Source organism: Capra hircus, chromosome 18 (assembly GCF_001704415.2).
Source record: "Capra hircus breed San Clemente chromosome 18, ASM170441v1, whole genome shotgun sequence".
Lineage (NCBI taxonomy): Eukaryota > Metazoa > Chordata > Mammalia > Artiodactyla > Bovidae > Capra > Capra hircus.
This window is the reverse complement of record NC_030825.1, coordinates 40276481-40300626: the sequence shown is the minus strand read 5'-3', so window position 1 is coordinate 40300626 and position 24146 is coordinate 40276481. Positions and strand designations below refer to the sequence as shown.

At 46.9% G+C, this 24146-nt stretch overlaps 2 protein-coding genes across 5 annotated transcripts in view; one reads left to right on the top strand and one right to left on the bottom strand.

Moving 5' to 3' along the window:
- The window catches only part of PKD1L3 (polycystin 1 like 3, transient receptor potential channel interacting), an 82097-nt gene extending 73768 nt beyond the window's left edge, over positions 1-8329 (bottom strand). Inside the window, exons 1-3 of the mRNA XM_018063159.1 lie at positions 8038-8329; positions 7087-7209; positions 4543-4659 (exon numbers count right to left, since the gene is read on the bottom strand). Coding sequence (XP_017918648.1) covers positions 4543-4659; positions 7087-7209; positions 8038-8329 — 532 coding nt within the window. The remainder of the gene's footprint in view (positions 1-4542; positions 4660-7086; positions 7210-8037) is intronic.
- DHODH (dihydroorotate dehydrogenase (quinone)) lies at positions 10703-23709 on the top strand. 4 transcript variants are annotated; one of them, XM_013971134.2, is made up of 10 exons: positions 10711-10793; positions 11672-11746; positions 12903-13115; positions 15033-15232; positions 17535-17617; positions 20184-20371; positions 20957-21070; positions 22386-22539; positions 22704-22863; positions 23359-23709. In XM_013971134.2, exons 3-10 carry the CDS (start codon positions 12921-12923, stop codon positions 23411-23413), a joined length of 1149 nt encoding a protein of 382 aa, XP_013826588.2. In that variant the 5' UTR covers positions 10711-10793; positions 11672-11746; positions 12903-12920; the 3' UTR covers positions 23414-23709. The 4 variants fall into 4 exon arrangements, with proteins under 4 accessions (XP_005692254.2, XP_013826588.2, XP_013826587.2 ...); XM_013971133.2 differs by having other exon boundaries at positions 11672-11775; XM_005692197.3 differs by lacking the exon at positions 11672-11746 and having other exon boundaries at positions 10703-10793.

Below are 24146 nucleotides of genomic sequence, written 5' to 3'. Positions count from 1 at the left end.
TTTTCCAAAATATCTCATCTTTACTTGATGGACAGGGAGGCCTGGCATGCTGCGATTCATGGGATTGCAAAGAGCCGGACACGACTGAGAGACTGAACTTTACTGAATTATATCATTATATTTTCCCCTAACTCACAAGCACCCATTTACAAAGCATTCAGAAAAGTTGATTTTTACATTTGTTCTTTAGAAATATATTCTCCCTAGATGAGAAAATGTCTCTACAAGAATACTCTTTCTTGTTTTTTAAAGAACACTTTCTAAATTGCTTTTTAAAAGGAAACTTAAGGGGCTAGTTGACAAGGACACCTAACCCTTGAAGCTGTGAGCTCCTACTCTTAAGAATTTTACTTGGTCCACTTTAAATTTCTCTTTTTACCCGTTCTGTCAGGCGATCTCTATCATCAGCCCACACTGATACTGACTGAGGTCACTGAAAGAAATATTATTTTTCAAAAATAAAAAATTGAGCATACTATGATTTGAAAGACTTTACAAGGATTTTAAGAAGACTTTTTTGATGGAAAACATTGTCGGGGAAAAAAAAAACAACTTGCCTTTTATTTGGGCATACGTGAAAAGAGGATGGCCAAAAAATATACCAAGAAAACAGACCTATATAAAATGAAAGCAAAGTCTGCAACACTAAGATCAAACAAAATAGAATGTAAAAGATATTTACTGCGTGCCCGAGGCCAGGGGCGGTGACCCTGAGGAGCCACCCCGAGGCTGGGCCAGTGGCCAGGAGGAGCAACCCGAGGAGCGGTGGCTGCGCAGGCGCAGGAGGGCCTAGAGGAGCTATCCCACATTGAAGGTCAGGAATGGCGGCGGTAAGGAGATACCCCTCGTCCAAGGTAAGGAGCAGCACCTGTGCTTTGCTGGAGCAGCATGAAGAGATACCTCACGCCCAAGGTAAGAGAAACCCAAGTAAAAGGGTAGGTGTTGCAAGAGGGCATCAGAGGGCAGACACACTGAAACCATACTTACAGAAAACTAGTCAATCTAATCACACTAGGACCACAGCCTTGTCTAACTCAATGAAACCAAGCCATGCCTGCAGGGCAAACCAAGACCGGCGGGTCATGGTGGAGAGGTCTGACAGAATGTGGTCCACTGGAGAAGGGAATGGCAAGCCACTTCAGTATTCTCGCCTTGAGAACCCCATGAACAGTATGAAAAGGCAAAATGATAGGATACCAAAAGAGGAACTCCCCAGGTTAGTAGGTGCCCAATATGCTACTGGAGATCAGTGGAGAAATAACTCCAGAAAGAATGAAGGGATGGAGCCAAAGAAAACACAATGCCCAGTGTGGATGTGACTGGTGATAGAAGCAAGATCTGACGCTGTAAAGAGCAATATTGCATAGGAACCTGGAATGTCAGGTCCATGAATCAAGGCAAATTGGAAGTGGTCAAACAAGAGATGGCAAGGGTGAATGTCGACATTCTAGGAATCAGCGAACTACAATGAACTGGAATGGGTGAATTTAAATCAGATGACCATTATATCTACTACTGTAGGAAGGAATCCCTCAGAAGAAATGGAGTAGCCATCATGGTCAACAAAAGAGTCCGAAATGCAGTACTTGGATGCAATCTCAAAAACGACAGAATGATCTCTGTTCGTCTCCAAGGCAAACCATTCAATATCACAGTTATCCAAGTCTATGTCCCAACCAGTAACACTGAAGAAACTGAAGTTAAACGGTTTTATGAAGACCTACAAGACCTTTTAGAACTAACACCCAAAAAAGCTGTCCTTTTCATTACAGGGGACTGGAATGCAAAAGTAGGAAGTCAAGAAACACCTGGCTGCTGCTAAGTCGCTTCAGTCGTGTCCGACGTTGTGCGACCCCATAGACGGCAGCCCACCAGGCTTCCCTGTCCCTGGGATTCTCCAGGCAAGAACACTGGAGTGGGTTGCCATTTCCTTCTCCAATGCATGAAAGTGAAAAGTGAAAGTGAAGTTGCTCAGTTGTGTCCGACTCTTAACGACCGCATGGACTGCAGCCTACCAGGCTCCTCCGTCCATGGGATTTTCCAGGCAAGAGCACTGGAGTGGGGTGCCATTGCCTTCTCCGAGAAACACCTAGAGTAACAGGCAAATTTGGCCTTGGAATGTGGAATGAAGCAGGGCAAAGACTAATAGAGTTTGGCCAAGAAAATGCACTGGTCATAGCAAACACTCTCTTCCAACAACACAAGAGAAGACTCTACACATGGACATCAACCAGATGGTCAACACTGAAATTAGATCGATTATATTCTTTGCAGCCAAAGATGGAGAAGCTCTATACAGTCAACAAAACAAGACCAGGAGCTGACTGTGGCTCAGATCATGAACTCCTTATTACCAAATTCAGACTAAATTGAAGAAAGTAGGTGAAACCACTAGACCATTCAGGCATGACCTAAATCAAATCCCTTATGATTATACAGTGGAAGTGAGAGATAGATTTAAGGGCCTAGATCTGATAGATAGAGTGCCTGATGAACTATGGAATGAGGTTCACAACACTGTACAGGAAATAGGGATCAAGACCATCCCCATGGAAAAGAAATGCAAAAAAGCAAAATGGCTGTCTGGGGAGGCCTTACAAATAGCTGTGAAGAGAAGAGAGGCGAAAAGCAAAGGAGAAAAGGAAAGATAAGCATCTGAATGCAGAGTTCCAAAGAATAGCAAGAAGAGATAAGAAAGCCTTCTTCAGCGATCAGTGCAAAGAAATAGAGGAAAAGAACAGAATGGGAAAGACTAGAGATCTCTTCAAGAAAATTAGAGATACCAAGGGAATATTTCATGCAAAGATGGGCTCGATAAAGGACAGAAATGGTATGGACCTAACAGAAGCAGAAGATATTAAGAAGAGGTGGCAAGAATATACAGAAGAACTGTACAAAAAAGATCTTCATGACCCAGATAATCATTATGATATGATCACTAATCTAGAGTCAGACATCCTGGAATGTGAAGTCAAGTGGGCCTTAGAAAGCATCACTACAAACAAAGCTAGTGGAGGTGATGGAATTCCAGTGGAGCTACTTCAAATCCTGAAAGATGATGCTGTGAAAGTGCTGCACTCAATATGCCAGCAAGTTTGGAAAACTCAGCAGTGGCCACAGGACTGGAAAAGGTCAGTTTTCATTCCAATTCCAAAGAAAGGCAATGCCAAAGAATGCTCAAACTACCGCACAATTGGACTCACTCACATGCTAGTAAATAAAGTAATGCTCAAAATTCCCCAAGCCAGACTTCAGCAATACGTGAACCGTGAAGTTCCAGATGTTCAAGCTGGTTTTAGAAAAGGCAGAAGAACCAAAGATCAAATTGCCAACATCCGCTGGATGATGGAAAAAGCAAGAGAGTTCCAGAAAAACATCTATTTCTGCTTTATGACTATGCCAAAGCCTTTGACTGTGTGGATCACAATAAACTGTGGAAAATTCTGAAAGAGAGGGGAGTACCAGACCACCTAACCTGCCTCTTGAGAAATCTGTATGCGGGTCAGGAAGCAATAATTAGAACTGGACATGGAACAACAGACTGGTTCCAAATAGGAAAAGGAGTACGCCAAGGCTGTATATTGTCACCCTGCTTATTTAACTTATATGCAGAGTACATCATGAGAAACGCTGGGCTGGAAGAAACACAAGCCAGAATGAAGATTGCTGGGAGAAATATCAATAACCTCCGACAGGCAGATGACACCACCCTTATGGCAGAAAGTGAAGGGGAGCTAAAAAGCCTCTTGATGAAAGTGAAAGAGGAGAGTGAAAAAGTTGGCTTAAAGCTCAACATTCAGAAAACGAAGATCATGGCATCTGGTCCCATCACTTCATGGGAGATAGATGGGGAAACAGTGTCAGACTTTATTTTTTTGGGCTCCAAAATCACTGCAGATGGTGACTGCAGCCATGAAATTAAAAGATGCTTACTCCTTGGAATAAAAGTTATGACCAACCTAGATAGCATATTCAAAAGCAGAGACATTACTTTGCCAACTAAGGTCCGTCTAGTCAAGGCTATGGTATTTCCTGTGGCCATGTATGGATGTGAGAGTTGTACCGTGAAGAAGGCTGAGCGCCGAAGAATTGATGCTTTTGAACTGTGGTGTTGGAGAAGACTCGAGAGTCCCTTGGACTGCAAGGAGATCCAACCAGTCCATTCTGAAGATCAGCCCTGGGATTTCTTTGGAAGGAATGATGCTAAAGCTGAAGCTCCAGTACTTTGGCCACCTCATGCGAAGAGTTGACTCATTGGAAAAGACTCTGATGCTGGGAGGGATTGAGGGCAGGAGGAGAAGGGGATGACAGAGGATGAGATGGCTGGATGGCATCACAGACTTGATGAACCTGAGCCTGAGTGAACTCCAGGAGATGGTGATGGACAGGGAGGCCTGGTGTGCTGCGATTCATGGGGTCGCAAAGAGTCGGACACGACTGAGCGACTGAACTGAACTGAACTGAGTACCTTGCTATGACAACACATTTCAGCATTAATTCAGTCTTGTGCATCCATTAAGGCAGCAACTGATGTCACATTACCTGAGGTCACTTTGCTTCTCGGTCTTATGACTTCTTTTTTTGTCCTCTTGAGCTTCCCACGTGAATGAGAATTGTTTCCATTTCTTTCATAATTGGCATCTTGGTCTGAAAAGGCATCTATTTGGAGGCCAATACAGAAGTTAACGTTTTGGATAAAACTCTAGCTGGAAGTCTATAAAATAATCACTACATGCAAGTACATGATCATCAAGAAAAGACAAATTAAAGATAACTATCCTGCTGTTTTTCCAAAGAACAAGGTAGAAATTCTGTAGTAAGTCTTTTGCTCTGGAACACAGTACATCTCAATGGACGTGAATTTGAGCAAACTCAGGGAGATGGTGAAGGACAAAGGAGCCTGGCATACTGCAGTTCAAGGGGTTGCAAGGAGTTGGACATGACTTAGCAACTAGGGTTGCACAGAGTTGGACACGACTGAGCGACTTCACTTTCACTTTTCACTTTCATGCACTGGAGAAGGAAATGGCAACCCACTGCAGTGTTCTTGCCTGGAGAATCCCAGGGATGGCAGGGCCTGGTGGGCTGCCATCTATGGGGTCGCACAGAGTCGGACCCGACTGAAGCGACTTAGCAGCAGCAGCAACTGAAGAACAACAGTCACATCCCCTTATACTATTCAACAGTTCAAAATGCACCAACTTGATCAATAGTGTGAACAGAGAATTAAGTTCATTTTTAAGAAGCTGCATTCTAAGCACAGGATTTTCCCTTGTATTCAATAATTCTTACTGTTAGAGACAGAAGTTCGGAAGGTGGGCAACAGCATTCTTGAACATGCCCCCTTTTGTATATTTGCCATTTCTTATCATGCTACTAACCACAGCTGGAGAAATCACGTAACCTTGTTGACTGCATCTCAGCTTAAATTCAAGATCGTGAACCATGAGGGGTCTGCCTTTGAGGGTACTGCCTGGTAATCACAGTATTTCCCTGGTCTATTCTCACTTCCACTCTCCTAAGTGGCCCTCTCCCACTTCCTCCTCATTCTCTGCCTCAATCTTGTCATGTCTTTGTTGTAAAACCTGAGTTGTTTATCCTGTAGCCTCCCAATTCTGAATTTTGATGATCACATTCCCATGGCACCATTTCACATGTTCTTCAGTTCTCTCACTTTTCATAAACTGGTTGGCTCTAAAGGCGAAAGTACTTACTTTCTCGGGCCTCACATAATGTCTGTGTGTCTCTATTAATCTGGCAGCCAATACCAGGCATTGTTCTAATATTCTATGTAATTTGTATTATCTTCATCCTCATAACAATCCTTGGAAGGAAACTGGGCTCCATGGAGGATGAGTCGGTTGTCCAGGGTGGGAGAAACAAGATGTGAACCCAGGAAGCCTGGCTCTCGAGTGCAGTCTTTCCACTGTGGTGACATACTTCCTCTAGTTATTGGCACACAGACTCAGAATTTGCAGAACTGGCTTGGATAAATGGAATTCTTTTTGCCCAAGATTTCCTTCTGCAGAAACATTCTATGTTCTACAGCAGAAGTCTCTTGCAAGTACAAGAAAAATAATATTAGGAAACGCATTTTCACTCCAAAACCAAGAGTAGCTGAGAATGTCTGAAAGCTCTCTTGGGAGAGTGACAAGTGGATGAATGATCACCATTGTTTAGACTCTATTAGGGGGCTGCCTTTCCAATCCTGGAGATGGGTTGGGTGAAATAAACTCTTGTGATGATAAAATCAGTTCACAATTGTAAGATGACTGCCAGTACTAGAGACGCAGTGTGTGAGAATGAAACATGTTGAGCACCTGACTTCTGCAGAGACTGGGCTCACACCCTTGGCCTCGGTGACAGCAGCATGCCATCACGGCAAAGAGACAAGAATGTCACAAAGAGCTTGACAGGGTGAAGAAGGAGAGGTGTGCTGCTAGAAGTATGTAAACTTGAAATACTGGGTCCTTTCAATAGCCAGTATTTAAGAAAGGGGATCTTTTTTTTCCCTTGTAATAGAAAAATATTGCAATGTCTTCTGTTTTATGAAGCATCCATAGCTGCTGTACATTTTAATAAGAATGTATTTGTGATTTTTTAAAAAAAGTAGAACAGAACTTTTACCTAGACAGTCTGAGACATCATAAGGCCTCTGAGAATTCACCGAGCTACAATATAAGTACATTATGTAACTATTACCAGGAAGAACATTGCTTAATGTGAAAACCAAACCAAACTAAACCCAACTACCCCTTAATTCTCACCTCCTACCTCTGAAGAAGCAAACCTTGAATTGATAACAAGCTCCCCTATAATCCACCATATTCTTTCTATGCTCCTCTTTTGCTTCTTGTTCTTCCCAGTAAAGGCCAGGTGCTGAAAGGACTCGGGGGTGCACACTCTATCCAGGTCAAGAAATGAAGGGACCATCAAGACACAACCCTGCTCAACGACCAGAGGGGCTGCAGGAGGAAGTCGTTACGGTCCACTCACAGACTCTATCTAATACTCTCACATGCTCTCCTTATTAAGAGTCAGTTTCTAAGAATTAGGTCTTGGGCAGCATGTAACTTCATCACTTACCAGCTTGGCAAATGAAGTAATGCTTCGCTGAGCAAGAGCCCTCTTTGGATGAGGTCTGATTGTGACTTCTGGTCAGGTAGACACATCTGGCGGGCTTGGTGGCTGGGCGGGCTGTGACATCTGCTGCAGGGAGACCAGACCCAGATGAGCCTCATACTCAAAAGTTGAACAGTTGAAAAAAAAAAATATATGAACACCAAATTTTGCTAGCTTCCAGTAGCTGGAAATTTAGAACTACTCCCTGACACACACAAATTATAGACTATTTTTTCATATGATGTGTGATCACAAGGCCTCGTATTAACTTATCTAGACATCAACGAAGGTGTCCGACTCCTTGCGACCCCAAGGACTGTAGCCCACCAGGCTCATCTGTCCATGGGATTCTCCAGGCAAGAATACTGGAGTGGGTTGCCATTCCTTTCTCCAGGGGATCTTTCTGACCCAGGGATTGAACCTGGTCTCCTGCATTGCAGGCAGATTCCTTACCATCTCAGCCACCAGGAAAGTCCCGATGATGTAATAATGCCTAATAATGAGCTTTTCTCTAAGACCCTAAGATTATTGTGCCTAAGTTTGAAAATATCTGTGTAAGAAAGGCAACTGGCAAATAATTTCTCTCTAAGCTTCTGCGTCAGGAAGCATGGGGCTGAGAATGATAGATATTTACGAGGAAAAAAGTAACCATTTCAGAATCTTGTACAATACTTTTAGTCAAATAGCAGGTAAATTAACTTTTGATAGGCTCTGAGACAAAAAAAATCTCATCATTTTGTGACACAGACAAATGAAAGGCTGGAGCACAAAAGTAGAGACATTTCAGAACAATGGTAACAAAGTGACCGATTTCTCTGCATATAAAAGGGGAAGAAGTCACATTTCTTTCCTCCTCTCATCTCAGAGGAAAAGTAAGGAAGTTTCCTTCATGAACACTAAACCCCAGAGCCTCACCTGGATGGTTTTTCTCTTGGTGTTTTTTCGGCAACGTTAAATTTCCCCCGACCCACCACTTTTCTTTTTCCAGAAAGTCCCAGAGGAGATCTTGAACCTCCTGGTTCCAGGTGAAAGCAAGGTGTCCTCCCTGAGCATGACAGTAACGTTCTGCTCCCTCAAAGCTGCACCGAAAGCTGTTCAGCTGAAAACAATTATTCCCTCCGCGTTGCTCTGGGCCGTGGAGTTCACTCCCTAGAACAAAACCTGTTGTGATGTATAACCAAAGCCAGGTTCTTCCTTTGAAGAACATTTTCACTGCGAACTGTGAGCATGAAAAGTGTTGGGGCTCAGCAGCTGCCTGCTCTTTTAAATATATTCTTGGTGGGCTCATCTTATTTATTACTATTATTCTTTTGGAAATAGGGAGTCATTTGTCAAGGAGACAAAAGGTTTTGTTTTAAGGATCCAGGTGGCGTTCCTACAGGCTGAAAGCAAATGCTAGGGATCAATAAAGCGACGGGCCCTCATAGCTGGGGCAGCACCACCTGTGTCTACACAACTGGCTATGCCTTTAGCTTTGCAATATTGTAATAGCCCTTTATTTGCTAAATCAAACCTGTAAGAGCATAGAGGGTGATGAATATCTAAGCCAGTGTTGCTAAAAGTTTAGTTTCGTATTTTCTTTAAAAAAGAAAACCATTCTTGCAGACCCCCTAGAACTGATTTAAATTATTGTATTATTTCTTAAATACATTTATATGCAAATCTAGGCATAAACTCTATCCTAAAGCTCTTACATAATCATAAAAGCCAGAGAATAAATATTTGATGAAAGCATGAATACAAATTAAATATAAACAAAACTGAAAACCACTTAAATTCAAATTTTGCCAAACTAAATAGCCACTTATCAGATAAACATGGTTCCGGCCTACAGCCGCACAGGTTCTTTTGACTTTGTCATGCACACTGACTCCCGCTGTAGGGAAGAACCAATCCTCTCACCACTTTTCTTTAATTAACTTGATGAAAAACTTTTGTTCACAGAGCATGTCACCTGTGGCACACCTACCACATATATACGTTAGCCAGTTCCCTTTCTTGGCACCAGAATGAGATCATAAATACAAATAAACGTGGGCACAGAAACTGCCTGGCAGGTTTCGGTATGTTTTCCAAATGGTCCACGTGATGCCTGCAGTACTTTAAAAATCACTGAGGAAGTGGACACCAAAATACAAAATTCTCTGAAGTGTAGACCCCAAGAACATACCCCTCACTTTGAAAAACACTGCAATAGTCAAGTAATTGGTATAACAAAACACAGTACGGCCTCCACTGTAACTAAATCAGTTTATGTTTTAAGTTAGAGGGAAAAAAGACAAAATAAGTGTAGTTAATACAGAAGTTCCAGGCTTCCCTGGTGGCACAGTGGATAAGAATCTGCTTGCCAATGCAGGGGAGATGGTTCCATCCCTGGTCCAGGAAGATTCCACAAGCCCCGGACAACTAAAACCTGTGTCGCAACTGCTGAAGCCCAGGCGCCCAGAGCCCGCACCAGAACCACGACTAGCCACGGCTCACCAGTAACTAGAGAAAGCCACCTACAGCAACAAAGACTGAGCACAACCCCCAATAAAAATAAACTATGTAAAAAAATGCAGAAAGTTCCACTAGAGAGGTATGGTGTATATCTATGAGGGTTCAGATGAGGAACCTATATTTCCGGCACTTGAACATAGAAGGATGGGCCATATCTAGGAAGATGAAACGCATCTCGGCAGAGGCATTCATGAGAGTAAATGCATTGGAGACAGGGGAAGGCATTTATACAAGGAAATAATTCTGTGGTGGGGAGTGGGAGGGGGCAGGGGGACAGTAGTGGGAACTGAAACTAGAAAACTGAAATGTTTCAAATGCCAAGAAAATACAGTTTGCAATTGTGGGGGAAGGTTTCTGGGCAGAGGAGTCCAAGTCTGAGCTGGGAAAGAATTGTTTGGGTGCAGGACACTTTTAGTTTTCAAACACTCACCACTTTTCTTTAACTTAATGAAAACCTTTGTTCATAGAGCATGTTATTTGATCTTCACCTGTAGCACATCCATCGTTTATATACTTTAGCTAGTTCTCTTTCTTGGCACCAAAATGAGATCATAAGTACAAATAAACGTGGGCACAGAAACTGCCCACAAACTCAAAGTCTTACTTTCCCAGCATCCTTATAAACATATACACATGCATACACACGCACGTTTTAGGCATTTTTAGGGTGAAACCTGATGTTCATGGAATTTTCTTTGAAAGTCAACTCAGGTATCTTATGCGGTGCTGTAATTCATTTCAACCCTTTTAGTGCCCTATATACATTTTCAACCCACGCTTTATCTAAAGCACACACACTCTTATCAATGAAATGTTTAACTTGAACGATCAAAAACTTGGTCAGAGTTGTTTAGAATCTAAGACTCAACACACAGGGAGTCGTCTCTACGGACTCAGGATGCTGCAAGGCCGTGCAAGTCCTCCCAGCTAGAGCGCGCTGCCCCGCAGCAAAGACTCAGGGAAGCAAGCGGGCGGAAGAGGCGTCTACACCGCGAATGCGCCCGCGCATGAACGTTCAATCAGACTCTGCGGGCGGAGCGGAGCCTTCCCCTCCGCGGGCAGGGGAGGCGCCCGGAGGGGCGGGGATTAGAGGACATCTCCACCTCCTCCAAAGGAAACGAGCCGGAGGCGGGCCCAATGGCGGCAGGAGCATGGCGTGGAGGCAGCTCAAAGTGAGTACAGCTGGAGCTGCTAATGTGGCAGCGTGGAAAATCACAGGCGGGAAGCCAGGCGAGGGGAGGATGAAAGGCTAGCTTGGGCGAGGTGTGGACGGGAGGCGGCTCCGAGAGCGTGGGCCTCTTAGAGTGTGTAGCTTTGCAGACGCCTGCTGATGGTCATGCGCGTGCATTTACACACGTACTTGGCCATTGTGTAAATGGTACGTGTAAACAGTGTAGATCTATGTAAGAGCACGTGGGCTTTTATTGAACTAAGCACAGGGACGCTTAGTGAACACAGGACCGCCTAGCACTGTGTGCAGGATCCAACCTGGAATGAAATGACGGTAAAACATAGTGCCAGCCTTTTCAGATAAACTTCTAGGGCAGGGTTTTTGTAACGGCACTCACATATCTGTGGATCCACGCAAGGGGCGTTCCTACAGTCTCCTGGAGGAGGCTAGAAGTGTAGACAATACTAGATCTATGGTGATGGCTAGGAGTGACCCTTAAAGGCAAAGCTGAGCAGGTCACCTCCTTGTTTAGGGAACCAAACTCAAAACTTTATTCTGGCCAGGACCCCTGCCTGCCTCCCCAGCTTATTTTTAAGCCGCACTTTTCCTCACTCCTTGATTCCAGACAAACCTTTCCCCTTCCCCCATTACTTGGGTGCGTCTCATTCTCCTTTGCTGCCTAGAGTGTAGAGGGCCTTGACCCTCGTCCCCGCCCTGGCGCCTAGCTAACTTCTATTTATTCTTTGAATATCAGCTTTAAGACACTTCCTCGAGGAAGCCTTTCTCTACCTCTGAGATTAGGTTAGGCTCTCCCATCACTTTTCTCTTCAGAGCACTGTTGTACGTTGGCATGACCATTGATTTCTCTCTTCTCCTGAGGTTGTACTCCTTATGAAGGCAGGGACTTGAGCCTGGAATCCCTCGTTGAGTGCACAGCCACTATGGGGTGAATGAGTGAGTGACCCAGCACCTGGCAGTGATAAGTAAAGTATCATGAGCATGTTTGGGCTTGGTGCAAGAAGGCCTGATGCTGGATGTAAGAACAGAGCTGTGGTTGCCAAGGGGTAGGAGAGGCGGAAGAGGGAAGGGTTGGGAATTGGGTCTTGACAGATGCAAGCTATTACATACAGGATGGCTAAACAGCAAGGTCCTACTGTGTAGCACAGGGAGCTGTATTCAATATCCAGTGATAATGGATCCAATGACCCATTTTCCATAATGGAAAAATATGGAAAAGTATATGTATGTATAACCGAATCACTTTGCTATACAGCAAAAGTTAAGACATTATAAATCAACTATACTTCAATAAAATAAAAAAAAAGACCTGAGAAAAAAAAATTTTTGCAACCCTCTTGCATCCTGAAGTAGAATTTATGTATAATGCAATCTTTATATATATAATTTAAAAGGTCAACATAATGTCCTAATTGGAATATAAAGGAGAAACGAATTTATAATAATATGTATTTTGACCCATAAATATTAGGGCATGAGTCATCTAGGTAGTGAGTCAGGTGTGTAAGCCTCTACTTAGAAATTCTAGTGCCACAGGAATGTCTTGTGAGATGATGAGTTATTCTTATTAATGTTCTGTGCTAAACAGTATGGTCAGCCCTCAATCAACAAGGTAATTGCATTCCTGGAAAGTCAGTGCAGATGAAAACCACACAGGATTGTGTTTATGTGGAGAAATAGTCTGTGGTTCTAGGCTCAGGTAGTATGAACAGATATCTGTACCTAGTGACTGTCAGTAGGATTTTCAAAAGTCGTAGAGGCACTTCTGACTTTACTGATGCACACTCACTAAATCTATTAGCAGTCTCCTCCAATTTTCACTGCATGCCCCAGGGATACTCCCCCTCTTGAAACCCCTGGCCTGGAGTCCTTTGGGGCAGAGGAGTGACTGTCTGCAGAAATGCAGATACAGCCTCTGCCGGTAGAGGCCAATATGTGAGCAGGAACGAGGAGACCAGCATTAGCAGAAGGCTAGGAATGTGGCTGAATGTAAAGGCCATTATGTTCCCTGTGAGCCTGTAAAGTGTGTGAAGGGTTTAGAGATGGTGCCTCAGCCTGGCCTTGAGGGGATCCCACTGGCTCTTTTTTCTAGAAGCGGGCCCAGGATGCCATGGTGATCCTGGGGGGTGGAGGACTTCTCTTTGCCTCCTACTTGACGGCCACAGGGGATGAGCACTTCTATGCTGAACTCTTGATGCCGGCTCTGCAGCGGCTGCTGGACCCTGAGACAGCCCACAGGCTGGCTGTTCGCTTCACCTCCCTGGGGCTCCTTCCTCGCACCGCGTTTCAAGACTCTGACATGCTGGTAGGTGCTCCTATAACCCCTTGTGCGACAGACACAAAGGTCAAGGTCAAAGTCTCCTAATTTATTCAGCTTGGGCTGATCCTTTTGAAAACCAGAATCTCAAGTTAGCCCCCAAACTGTCATCCCCATCTATAGGTCAGGAACACCGAGGTGCAGAGGAGTTAAGTGACTTACCCAAGGGCACGAGGCCAGGAAGTGGCTGAGCCAGGATCCACACCCGTGGAGTCTGGCTCAGCCTCCTTCCCCTTAGCCACCGTCCCTGCCTCACCAAGGTGTCAGGTAGCTGAGTCCCCTCTGCTGAAAAGGGAAGCATGCCAACATCACTAGCATCTAATGGGACGTAGGGATGTCTAGCCAAGCCCTTTGAGGAGAGCATCCCGCTCCTGCCCCAGCCTCATTCCTTCCTGCATCTAATCATGGGCACCACTGTGTCCCCTTACTCTTCTGTGTGCTGGGGTTTCTGCAGCAAACAAAGTGGAAGAATCCACGTCCGCCTGAATCTATGTCCTCATGTAAGCCCTGACAGTCTCCATTGAAGAGACTCATACCAAATGGGGGACATCTGGATAATGTGAATGTGAAGAAAACACCAAGAAGCCCCCAGACCTCTCTGGAGTAGAGTCACTATTGTTGGTCAAAGCTGCCTTCCCTACATTTTCCCTTTGCGTCTTAGTTTCTCTTTTACTTCCCATCCTGCAGCTTTGAGAAGATGTGTGTGTCACCATTTTTCAGAAAAGTGAAAATTTTCTTTGGATTCCTTTTGGTTAGAGAAAACAGGTTACTAATGTAGCTTTTTCATAGCAAAGCCAAGTGGCATAAAGAGAACTTTGGAAAAGCCGGTGAGACCTGTACGCAGTGCTCTGGACTGGTGCCAGCCCCATCTGACCATCATCTCTGGGCTTTGAGGACTGAGGGCTGCCTGGGGGGCCTGTCGTGCAGCTGGGGTCAAGAGCCCTCCTGGAGCACGGCCCCCAGTGTGGCCCCTGCCTCCTAGTCCCTGAGGAACCACGTGCACACACTCACCTCCACCTGTTCTTCCCCCTTTTTGGAGCAGGCCTTTCTTCTTTCTGCTTCTGGGACCTGATGCTGTCAGCCTGGACCCTTGCTAGTCCCGGCAAAGGCTTTCCTGCAACATCAGCTGACAGAGACAACTCCATTGGCAACTGCTGGTTTTATGATAGGCTGATGCCTTTCCCACCTTTTAACGTATCTGTCTTGCTACTAGATTTGTTGGCTCCCATCAGGGTGAGAATCCTGAATCACTCAGGAGTCGGACCTGACCTGACAAATCATTCTCATTCTGATGAACAATCAGGAATCCAGCCCACATCTGCCAGGGGAGAACCTGGTCCTCCCAGCCTGGTTCTGGGGCCCAGCAATCAGAGCTGCCCAGCCGAGGACAGGAGTCTTGGGGGCTCTGCTGGGCCTTCGTGTCGCCTGGCTGAGGAGGAGGGACACAGCGGAGGCTGACTTACTACGATGATCAAAGGATCTTGCTGCCTGTTTCAGAATAGCACCCACTAGGGGCTGAAACCAATGAGCCACTCTCTCCCACCAAGGATAGTGGATAAGAAGGTGCAGTCCTTAACTGTGATGGGAAAAGGCAGCACCTGTCTCCTGTTCAACCCATGGTGGGAACGCTGTTTGTCTCCTCGGTGATGAAGCCTGATGGTTCTCGAACTCTGGCTGGCATCAGAATCAGCTGGAGAGCTCTGATAAAGATCAATTCCCTCGGAGTTCCATTCTGCCCCCCACTCCCCTCCCCCCTGGACAAAGACTGATTCCTTAGTCCAGTGGTGGGCCCTGGGACCTGAGGTTTAACAGGCAGGTGATTCTGACATAGGCATGCTGGGGACCACGCTTTGAGGAACACCAGAATGGCTTTTTCTGCCTGTGACTTTCTTTCCTTCTCCCTAGGAAGTGAGAGTCTTCGGCCATAAATTCCGAAATCCAGTGGGAATCGCTGCAGGATTTGACAAGGATGGGGAAGCGGTGGATGGCCTTTACAAGATGGGCTTTGGTTTTGTTGAGATAGGCAGTGTAACCCCAGAACCTCAGGAAGGAAACCCCAGGCCCAGGGTCTTCCGCCTCCCGGAAGACCAAGCTATCATTAACAGGTAGGTGAGCGGCCGTGTGATGTGGACATTTTTCTGTCATTTGGAATGTTCTGGAATTATGTTGAGCATAAAAGCAGGTTTTATGATTTCAGTCTAATGTATATACATGCTGGGGCTCGGAGGACTACCAAACAGCTACAGTCCACAAGGTCACAAGCAGGAGAATGTGGGTATGGATGTTGGCTCACTTGACTTTGGAGTGTGTGCTTTTTCCACATTGTTACTTCCAGGGCCCTTGCCCAGCTCTGTCCAGTAGAAATATTATGGAGTCCTATGTGTAATTTAAAGTATTCTAGTAGCCACAATAAAAATGTAAAAAGAAACAGGTGAAATTAAAATTAACTTTAATAATATAGTCTACATTATTTGTAATATTTATTATACTACTTAATTGTAAATGCTTAATATATACTTTGAATATATACGCAATATAAACATGACTGGCTATGTACCTTCTTTTACTTGCACCACGCCTCTGAAGTCCAGCATGTCATCCTTATAGCATTCTCGCTTTGACTGGCCAGGCTTCACTCTGTGTGGCCGCATGTGGTTAGTGGTTCTTCCACCGGGCAGCGCAGCCCCTGCCTTCAGTAACTGGGAAGGGTAATGATCAATATAGACAGCTGCTTTTAGGAAGGGAGATCCTTCTAGATTGTGTAAAGCCCTTCTCTTTGTGACCCCTGGGAAGTTTTTGCTACAGCAAACCCAGAGAGTGGAGAAGTCCCTCCTTTCTGGTAAGAGTATTTGAGAGCCTCCCTGGCGGGGGTGGGGGTGGGGGTGGGGAGGTTTGGGAGGCACCTTTGGGATCATTAAGGGCCTTCTGGGAGGCTGATGTACGGAAGGGTTATTTGGCTGCACGTCCTGCTTCATTGTGCTTGTTTCAGGGAAAGTTTCCAGCGTTAGACGTTAAGTTATTGATCTTTCCCCTGTAGGGTGAGATCGATAGCTTCAGAATGGTCAGGTAAAAAATGTTTACAATTCGCCTGCCACAAATAACCGTGGGTGCCAGGATGACGGGGCCTGGTGGGATCCATTGTGTGAGAAGTGGCACGAGAGAGCAGGGCCTGAGCTCCCAGCCCTTGTGTTCCTGGCTCCAGGTGTGCCTGGCCCAGGGTGGGTGCTGAATGAACAGAGTCAATGAGTACATGTATCTATTAGGTGTTTCTGGCTGCAGAACTTACTGTTTAAGTAGTAATGGGTGTTCGTTGTTACTTTCTCCTCATTAAGGGTGTAGTAGGCAGGTCTAGGGTTGGTTGAGTAGTGGGATAGTGTCAAGACTCTGGTCCAACCTCTGTGGGCCTTCGCTTCTTGCAGCCTGAGCTGCAAGCATCTGTCCTCACCTGAGGACATCAGAGAGCAGAAAGGAAAAGGAAGTGTGGGTATGGGGGGAGGCGGGTCTTTTCCCAGAAGCTCCTAGTAGGCAGCACTGTGTGACTCAGTGACCAAGCCCCGGGGAGTGTCTAGTGGCAAGTGATGGAGAAGACGTTGTCTCTTGTCCTCGAGACGACTGTAACCCGGTAAGGGAACGGCAGCCTTTATGTGCATCCCAAGTCAGGAGAAGACGAGTACAGAGCACTCCAGGCACGCCAGCAGGTGAAGGAGCATCTGGCTTGGGCCAGGAAGAGGGCGACTGGGTGAGAGAAAGCAGGATGGGTTCCAGGAGACGAATTGTGGGGCGAGGCAGGAGGCGGGAAGATGGGTTATCAGAGTGGTGAGGTCCCACTGCGTGGCAGCAGTGGATGGGGAGGAGGAGGGGCTGGATCCAGACAGGTCTGGGGGCAGCTATGTTGTTGAGTGTGGGCTGTTTACAGTGCTAGTTGGCTGAGTGACTTGTTGGCAAATTGTAATTTTTCCCTCTGTGCTTGATGGTGTTCTGGCAAGTTCTCTAGAACTTCCCGGGGTGTTTAGACTGTAGAAGTCTAAGAACTGACTCTGATTTTTCCTTTTGTTTTTACGTCACAAATATATGGTGAAGTGGGCTTCCCAGACTGCGTTAGTGGTAAAGAACCTGCCTGCCAATAGAGGAGACATAAGAAACAAGACGTGGACTTGATCCTGGGTGGGGAAGATCCCTGGAGGAAGGCATGGCAACCCACTCCAGTATTCTTGCCTGGAGAATCCCAGGGACAGAGGAGCCTGGCAGGCTGTAGTCCAGAGTCACAAAGAATTGAACACGACTGAAGTGACTTAGCACGCACGCATATGGTGAAATGGTCAAGGAGCCATCTCCACCTCTCTAGTCTTTGCTTTCTGCCTGAGGGCCCTAACTTTGTCCCTCTTCTTGTGCTCTTCTGTGCTCCAGATACGGATTTAACAGTCATGGACTCTCAGTGGTGGAACACAGGTTACGGGCCAGACAGCAGACGCAGGCCAGGCTCACAGAAGGTAACGGGCACTGCATCAGAGGGCGGTTCCCCAGCTGTTGGAAGGAAACTTGTGGGAGAAAGTCAGGAATATTCCCAGTGAAGTGAACATGACTGAGCAATAAGAAAAAAAAAGTGTGGAACTCAGGGCTCCTCTCCCAGAGGAATTTCCCTGGCTCCGCTATAGCATCCAAGCTTTTAACTGAACTTTGCAGTTGAACAAAGATAACACTTAGTTCCTGCTTTGAAGTGAACATGATTAAACAATAAGAAAAAAAAAGTGTGGAACTCAGGGCTCCTCTCCCAGAGGAATTTCCCTGGCTCCGCTATAGCATCAAGCTTTTAACTGAAATTTGCAGTTGAACAAAGATAACACTTAGTTCCTGCTTTGTTATGTAACCTGTGTCACAGTGGGCGACCTGGAAACAAGTAGTGCAGAGGGGCTGCTCTGTGGTCACAGGAGCAGGGCCTGGGCGCCTTCTTCGTACATCCTGCTCTGTTCTCCTTCTCTCCATCATAAAAGTGATGCATGCTAATGATAGACCCGTTAGTAACTGCAGGGAAACATGAAGAAGAACACTAACATTGCTCACACTCTTCCCCACTCAGGGATAACTGTTTCCAGCACTGGGAAAGTATCCTCCATGACTGGTCTGGAAACACCATGCATTTTCGAAGGCCGCCTTCGAGGTGCTGATGTTCGTTCCTGGGGCTCTCTGCCCTGCTGTCCCTTGGGGTGCACGTAGTGGTCCTGGCACAGAGTCTTCACCGTATCTTCCCAGGAAACTTCTGGGGTTGGGTGAGGCTACAGCCATCTTCCTCTTTCAGCAGGCCCCTCTGGAATGCCTTCCCGAAGTTTAGCCTTGTTAGATGTCCTGGTGGTGAGATGAAAAAAACCTGTGGATATTGGCTTCGTTTCTAGAAGCAAGACTGAAAGTTAGCAGCCTCTGATTTGGGGAGTAGGAAGTGGCCTTGCTTGGAACTCCCTGGCTTTGGTAGACCCAGACCCTGCTCTACTGTAGACCTTGCCACCTGGGGGCCTTGCAGGTCACAGCAGCACTGGCATGGTGTGTGATCCTCTCCTGCCTGGCCTCCCTTTCCTTCTTTTAATTGCCCACAGTGCCCTTTATACCACTCTTCTCCTCTGTGCTCCTTTGCCTGACCCCCTCAGCCCCCACTCTGGTGCTAACATTTGTTGGAGTGAAGCAAAATCCCACAGCAGAGCTCTGCACATTGTGTTTAGCAGCAGCTGGAAGCCTTGAAGACAGCTTAATCGCTTGCATCATGCCAATAAACTTGAATTGTTAAAAGCTGTGATGCCCTTTGGGGATAGAGCAATTCAGCTATTTTTGTCTAAACCCCAAATGTTGTCATTTGGGGCAAATGACTACTAATGAAAGACCCACTGGCTACATGAAAATGATCTCTTTTAAACCAGTTTGCCTGGTGGAAAAAAATTACAGCTTCCAAACCATCTTAGCTTGATTTGGGAAGCTTGGAGACCCTGTTATATAACTTGTCTAATTGGGTTCCCTCTCCTCCCCTCCACCTATGAAATTAGCTACATGAATCTCATTTACATTCAAGCTGTGATAAAACAGGGACTGCATTTACAGTGTGCGATAGCAGGACCAGGTGGTGGTCTTTGACCCTCTCTGACCTGACACGGTTTGTGAACTAGCTGGATGTCTCAGATCTTCTCTCAGCCAACTGGTGGGAAAAACAGCTGGCACCGTGAATATACTTTATCCTTTGCAGATAAGGTGGTATCCCAGGAGGAATCAAGTACAGACAAGCCCTTGCTTTCACACATAGAAAAATACCTTTTGGAAACACACTGAAAGTCGAAAATACAAGTCAGGTGATGATTCCCTGTATTTTAGGGTAAGGTAACCATATTACCTACTGTGCACGTTGAGACAACACTTTTGGGAGTGGAAGGGACACAGGCACGAATAATTATGCCCAGGCTACAGGAGTGTTCAGGGCTGGCCTGGAAGCTCTGGGATGTGCGGTCACCTTAGTTAGAAGGGGAGTCCCTTCTCAGGACGGAAGTGATAAAACCGTTATGCCTCTTCATTTTAGACATGAGAATCAAAAATATTTTCCAGTCTATTTTATATGTATGCTTTAATTTTGCGTTTTCTTCACAACCACACACCCAGTCACTTGACCCAAGTGCAACAAGCAGCCCCTGAGAGTCAGCAGCTGTCCCCGGCATGCTGTTGACCTGCCTCTTCCCAGCTGTACTGTGGTTACAAGCCCTACCATTTTCATCACTAGTAGTTGCACTCCTAATGTCTCCATGCCCCATTAAATTTAAAAAAAGAAAAAGGGCGCAAAGCGACAAAGCAGGGAAACATCCTAGTAGCTGCCCAGCACGGCTGTGCAGACGAAGGTGGAGGGTGGGTTTAGGTCAGCAGGCAGGGCACCATGCGTAGCTCAGGGTTTGTCAGCTGGTGTGGGCAAGGTCACATTTGGAGCTGGAAGGCCTTAGGCTGTTCATGGGCTGCTGGTCAAGGATGGCTTCAAAATATTGTGTGGGAAATGGTGAGTGGGGGCAAAATCCTGACCAGTGATATTTACAGATGGGCTGCCGCTGGGAATAAACCTGGGGAAGAATAAGACCTCGGTGGACGCTGCCTCCGACTACGCAGAGGGGGTTCGAGTCCTGGGTCCCTTGGCTGACTACCTGGTAGTGAATGTGTCCAGTCCCAACACGGGTGGGCTGCGGCGCCTTCAGGGAAAGGTCGAGCTGCGCCGCCTGCTGACCAAGGTGGGTAATTACATGTCCAGGCCCCGCCCCACTAGTTTGACCTACTGTTCGTTCATTCTCTAGGGCCACGCTTCAGCATCGCTATCTGCTATCGAGTTGTCCTTAAGACCTGGACCACTTAGGACCCCTCACTTCCCTCTGATCCCCTATGTAACACTGATTGTGCTCAGTATTAATCAACTGTTCAGTTATCTATCCCTGCTGTTAATCCCCAGTGTCTATGAGAGCACGGACCACAGCCCTCTCACTTATCACTCTGGTCTAGCATCTGGCACATTGAATGAATGAATGATACAATGACTTTTCATCAAACAGTACTTGTGATGGTGTTTGCTGTCTCTTTTAAGGACAAAAGTCTAAATAAACCTTAATGTATTAGCCTATGCCAGTGACATTAGGAACTCACTCTCAGGGATTCCTTGGTTTAAAAGAATGGAAGCAGATCTATCTTGATGGGGTTGTTTGCATAACTGAGAGTGGTGTTTCCGGAGGAGAAACTGCTGGTGTCTTAGTTTGACAGCTGGTGTGAAGACACACTGTGGCTGCAGGCTCAGGGTCCCCATCTCTGGCCCCATGTTGCTGTAGGTGCTGCAGGAGAGGGATGCCCTGAAGGTGGCCCACAAGCCAGCTGTCCTGGTGAAGATTGCTCCTGACCTCACAGCCCAGGACAAGGAGGATATTGCCAGCGTGGTGAGAGAGGTGAGGGTCAGGGCCTGGGGACACCCTTCACAGCCTGTAGAGGCCACCTGACCAGCTGGGTTAGCCTGGATGGCCGTCTGTGGTATATTAAGGGCTGGTTTGGTCTGTCATGATTCAGTGTATCACATATAGGCATTATTGTTTAGTCACTGAATCATGTCTGACCTTTTGCGACCCCATGGACTGTAGCCTGCCAGGCTCCTCTGCTCATATGTAGGCATACCTCAGAGATATAGGAGGTTCAGTTCTGCCGCTGCAATAAAGCAAGTCACAGGAACTTCTTGGTTTCCCAGGACACACAGACTATGCTAGTACAGCCTGTTCAGGGTGCAATAGCATTGCTTCTAAGAAAAAACAATGTACCTATCTTTTATTTTTGTTAAAGTGATCCTTGCAGATATCTCTGGTGATAGCTCTATTCTGGGAACTGCCCTTCCACTTAAAGTATATTTACTTGTTTATTTACTTACTTTGGCTGCGCTGGGTCTTAGACACCTGGAGTCTGGTGCCTTAGACCACTCGGCTATCCTGACATGCTTGTGTTGGGTCTTAGTTGCAGCATGCAGGATCTAGTTCCCTCACCAGGAATTGAACCCAGGCCTCCTGGATTGGGAGCACAGTCTTACCCACTAGACCACCAGGGAAGTCCAAAACAATGTATGTCATTGAATTAAAAAATACTTTGTAGCTGAAAATATGCTAACCATCATCTGATACTGCAGGGTTGCCACAAACCTTCACCTTGTAAAAACTCAGTATCTGTGAAGCGCAATGAAGTGAAGTGCCATAGAAGGAGATATGCCAGTAAGAAGAAAGTAAATGTTTGAAGCAGTGTTTGAATGGGTCCCTTTCTCCTGCTTCTTCCTCGTCTTTCTCCAGCACGGGCTTAAAGGGTAGTGCATCCTCCAGCCTTGGTCAGAGTGCCGCGCTCTGTCTCCAGTCTAACACCGGGTATCGGTGTCACAGGAGACCAGTGCACACCCAGTCTGAGCCCCGCGGTCCCGCTTCAAGTCCTAGTTCCACCTCTTACTTTACTACCTGCAGGCCTTGGCACAGGACACTCTAGACTGAGTTGCTCCAGGGACTAAACCCCATCCTGGAGGAACCATACCGGCAGTTGGTACGTGATGGCTGTTACTGTCGTGTTGAGGCTCATTCTGACGCTTGCCCAGGAACTATAATGAGCGAGGCCTGGCTCTGGCTTCTGGGGGCTTAGGTGTGGGCGCCGGCCCGCCGCTGTCTCAGACCTCCAGGGAAGCTTCTCCAAGCCCGTCATGCCCTGACCAGGGGGCTGTTTCTCTGTCTCCCTCTGCAGTTGGGCATCGATGGACTGATCGTCACAAACACCACAGTGAGTCGCCCTGCCAGCCTCCAGGGTGCCCTGCGCTCTGAACCAGGAGGGCTGAGCGGGAAGCCCCTCAGGGATTTATCAACGCAAACCATCCGGGAGATGTATGCGCTCACCCAAGGCAAGGACTCCGTGTCTGTCTTCAGAGCTCTGTGTGCGCGGGCTCCGGGGCTGTGATGGGACACCTCCGCCCTCAGCGTGGGGGCTGCGGCTGGAGCCAGACTGAGCTCCTGTTCTCATGTCTCGCCCTCCCTACCTCACCATGTCCCGTGCTCTTCTCTGCAGGCAGAGTTCCCATCGTCGGAGTTGGCGGTGTCAGCAGCGGGCAGGATGCGCTGGAGAAGATCCGGGCGGGAGCCTCCCTGGTGCAGCTGTACACGGCCCTCACCTACCGGGGCCCGCCCGTGGTGGGTGGGGTCAAGCGGGAGCTGGAAGCCCTTTTGAAGTGAGTGGGGCCACGTGTGGCTTGAACCAGGCAAAGTTAATGTGGTTATCAACCAACTCAGAATGACTCAATCAAGGGGATTTCACCTGTCTCTATTCTTCATTCAAAAAGCATCTGAGGGGTACACCCCAAATGCTGGGGGAAATTTCCCTGTTGCTCTTTTGACAAAGGTCCTACAGTGCCAAAGAATTAAAGTTAACTTTCAAGACAGTGGTGTTTATAGGCCTAAGGCATTCTGGCCACAGTCCTGTTAATTCGGTAGCACTGGCTTGAGGTCAGGGAACTGTCAGTACTTACAGTGGATTCCCTCCCTGGTCTGAAGACCCGGGGAGGTTCCTGGGTGAAGACAGTTCAGAGGGGATGAGGTATGTGTTTGGGATAGTGGGGCAGGCACAGGCCCCGACCAGATGCAGCCTGGTTGAATGTGGGCTTCCAGTAAAAGCCGGGCCTTTCCTTTACCATTCATTTGCTGAAATGGTTTTGTTCTTCTTCCAGGGAGCAGGGTTTCGCCAGAGTCACAGACGCCATTGGGGCAGATCATCGGAGGTGAGGACCGGTTGCGGGGAAGCCTGATCAGGAACTGTCCTGCTAAATCAAACGAGCCTTCCAAGCTGATGGAGAGAGGAGACCACATTCCCAGACCACAAGGGCCCCTCCTCCAGCTGGATGTGAAAACTAAGCCTGACGGTCAGCAGAAGCCATGTGAGGCTTTCCTCAGTCACCTGTCAGACAAGAACTGCGTCCTTTATTCTTTATGGAGACACAGTCCAGGATCCTTAGATATTACAGGGACAGTAGACATTTGGAGGGAAAATCATGGTAAAATAAAGTCACTGAAAAACTGCACTTAAGTCGCAACCCTCTTGCCCAGAAGTTGGAGGTCTTTTCAGGCCTCTGCCCCCCAGGATCTGCCGTCGGATTCCCAGGAGCTGGACTCTCTTTCATCCTATCTTTACTTAAAGTTTTAACTGTATTTTGAAAATGTTTCAAAAGTGAAGTGAAATCTCTCAGTCGTGTCCAACTCTTTGCGACCCCATGGACTATAGCCTACCAAGCTCTGAGGAGCCTCTCGGTCCATGGAATTTTCCAGGCAAGAGTACTGGAGTGGGTTGCCATTTCCTACTCCAGGGGATCTTCCCAGCCCAGGGATTGAACCTGGGTCTCCTGCACTGCAGGCAGACGCTTTACTGTCTGAGCCACCAGGGAAGCCGAAAATGTTTCAAATGTAGATTAAAGTTGTAAGGATAGGGCTTGTGGATGGCCATCCTCTCCATGTCTGCACG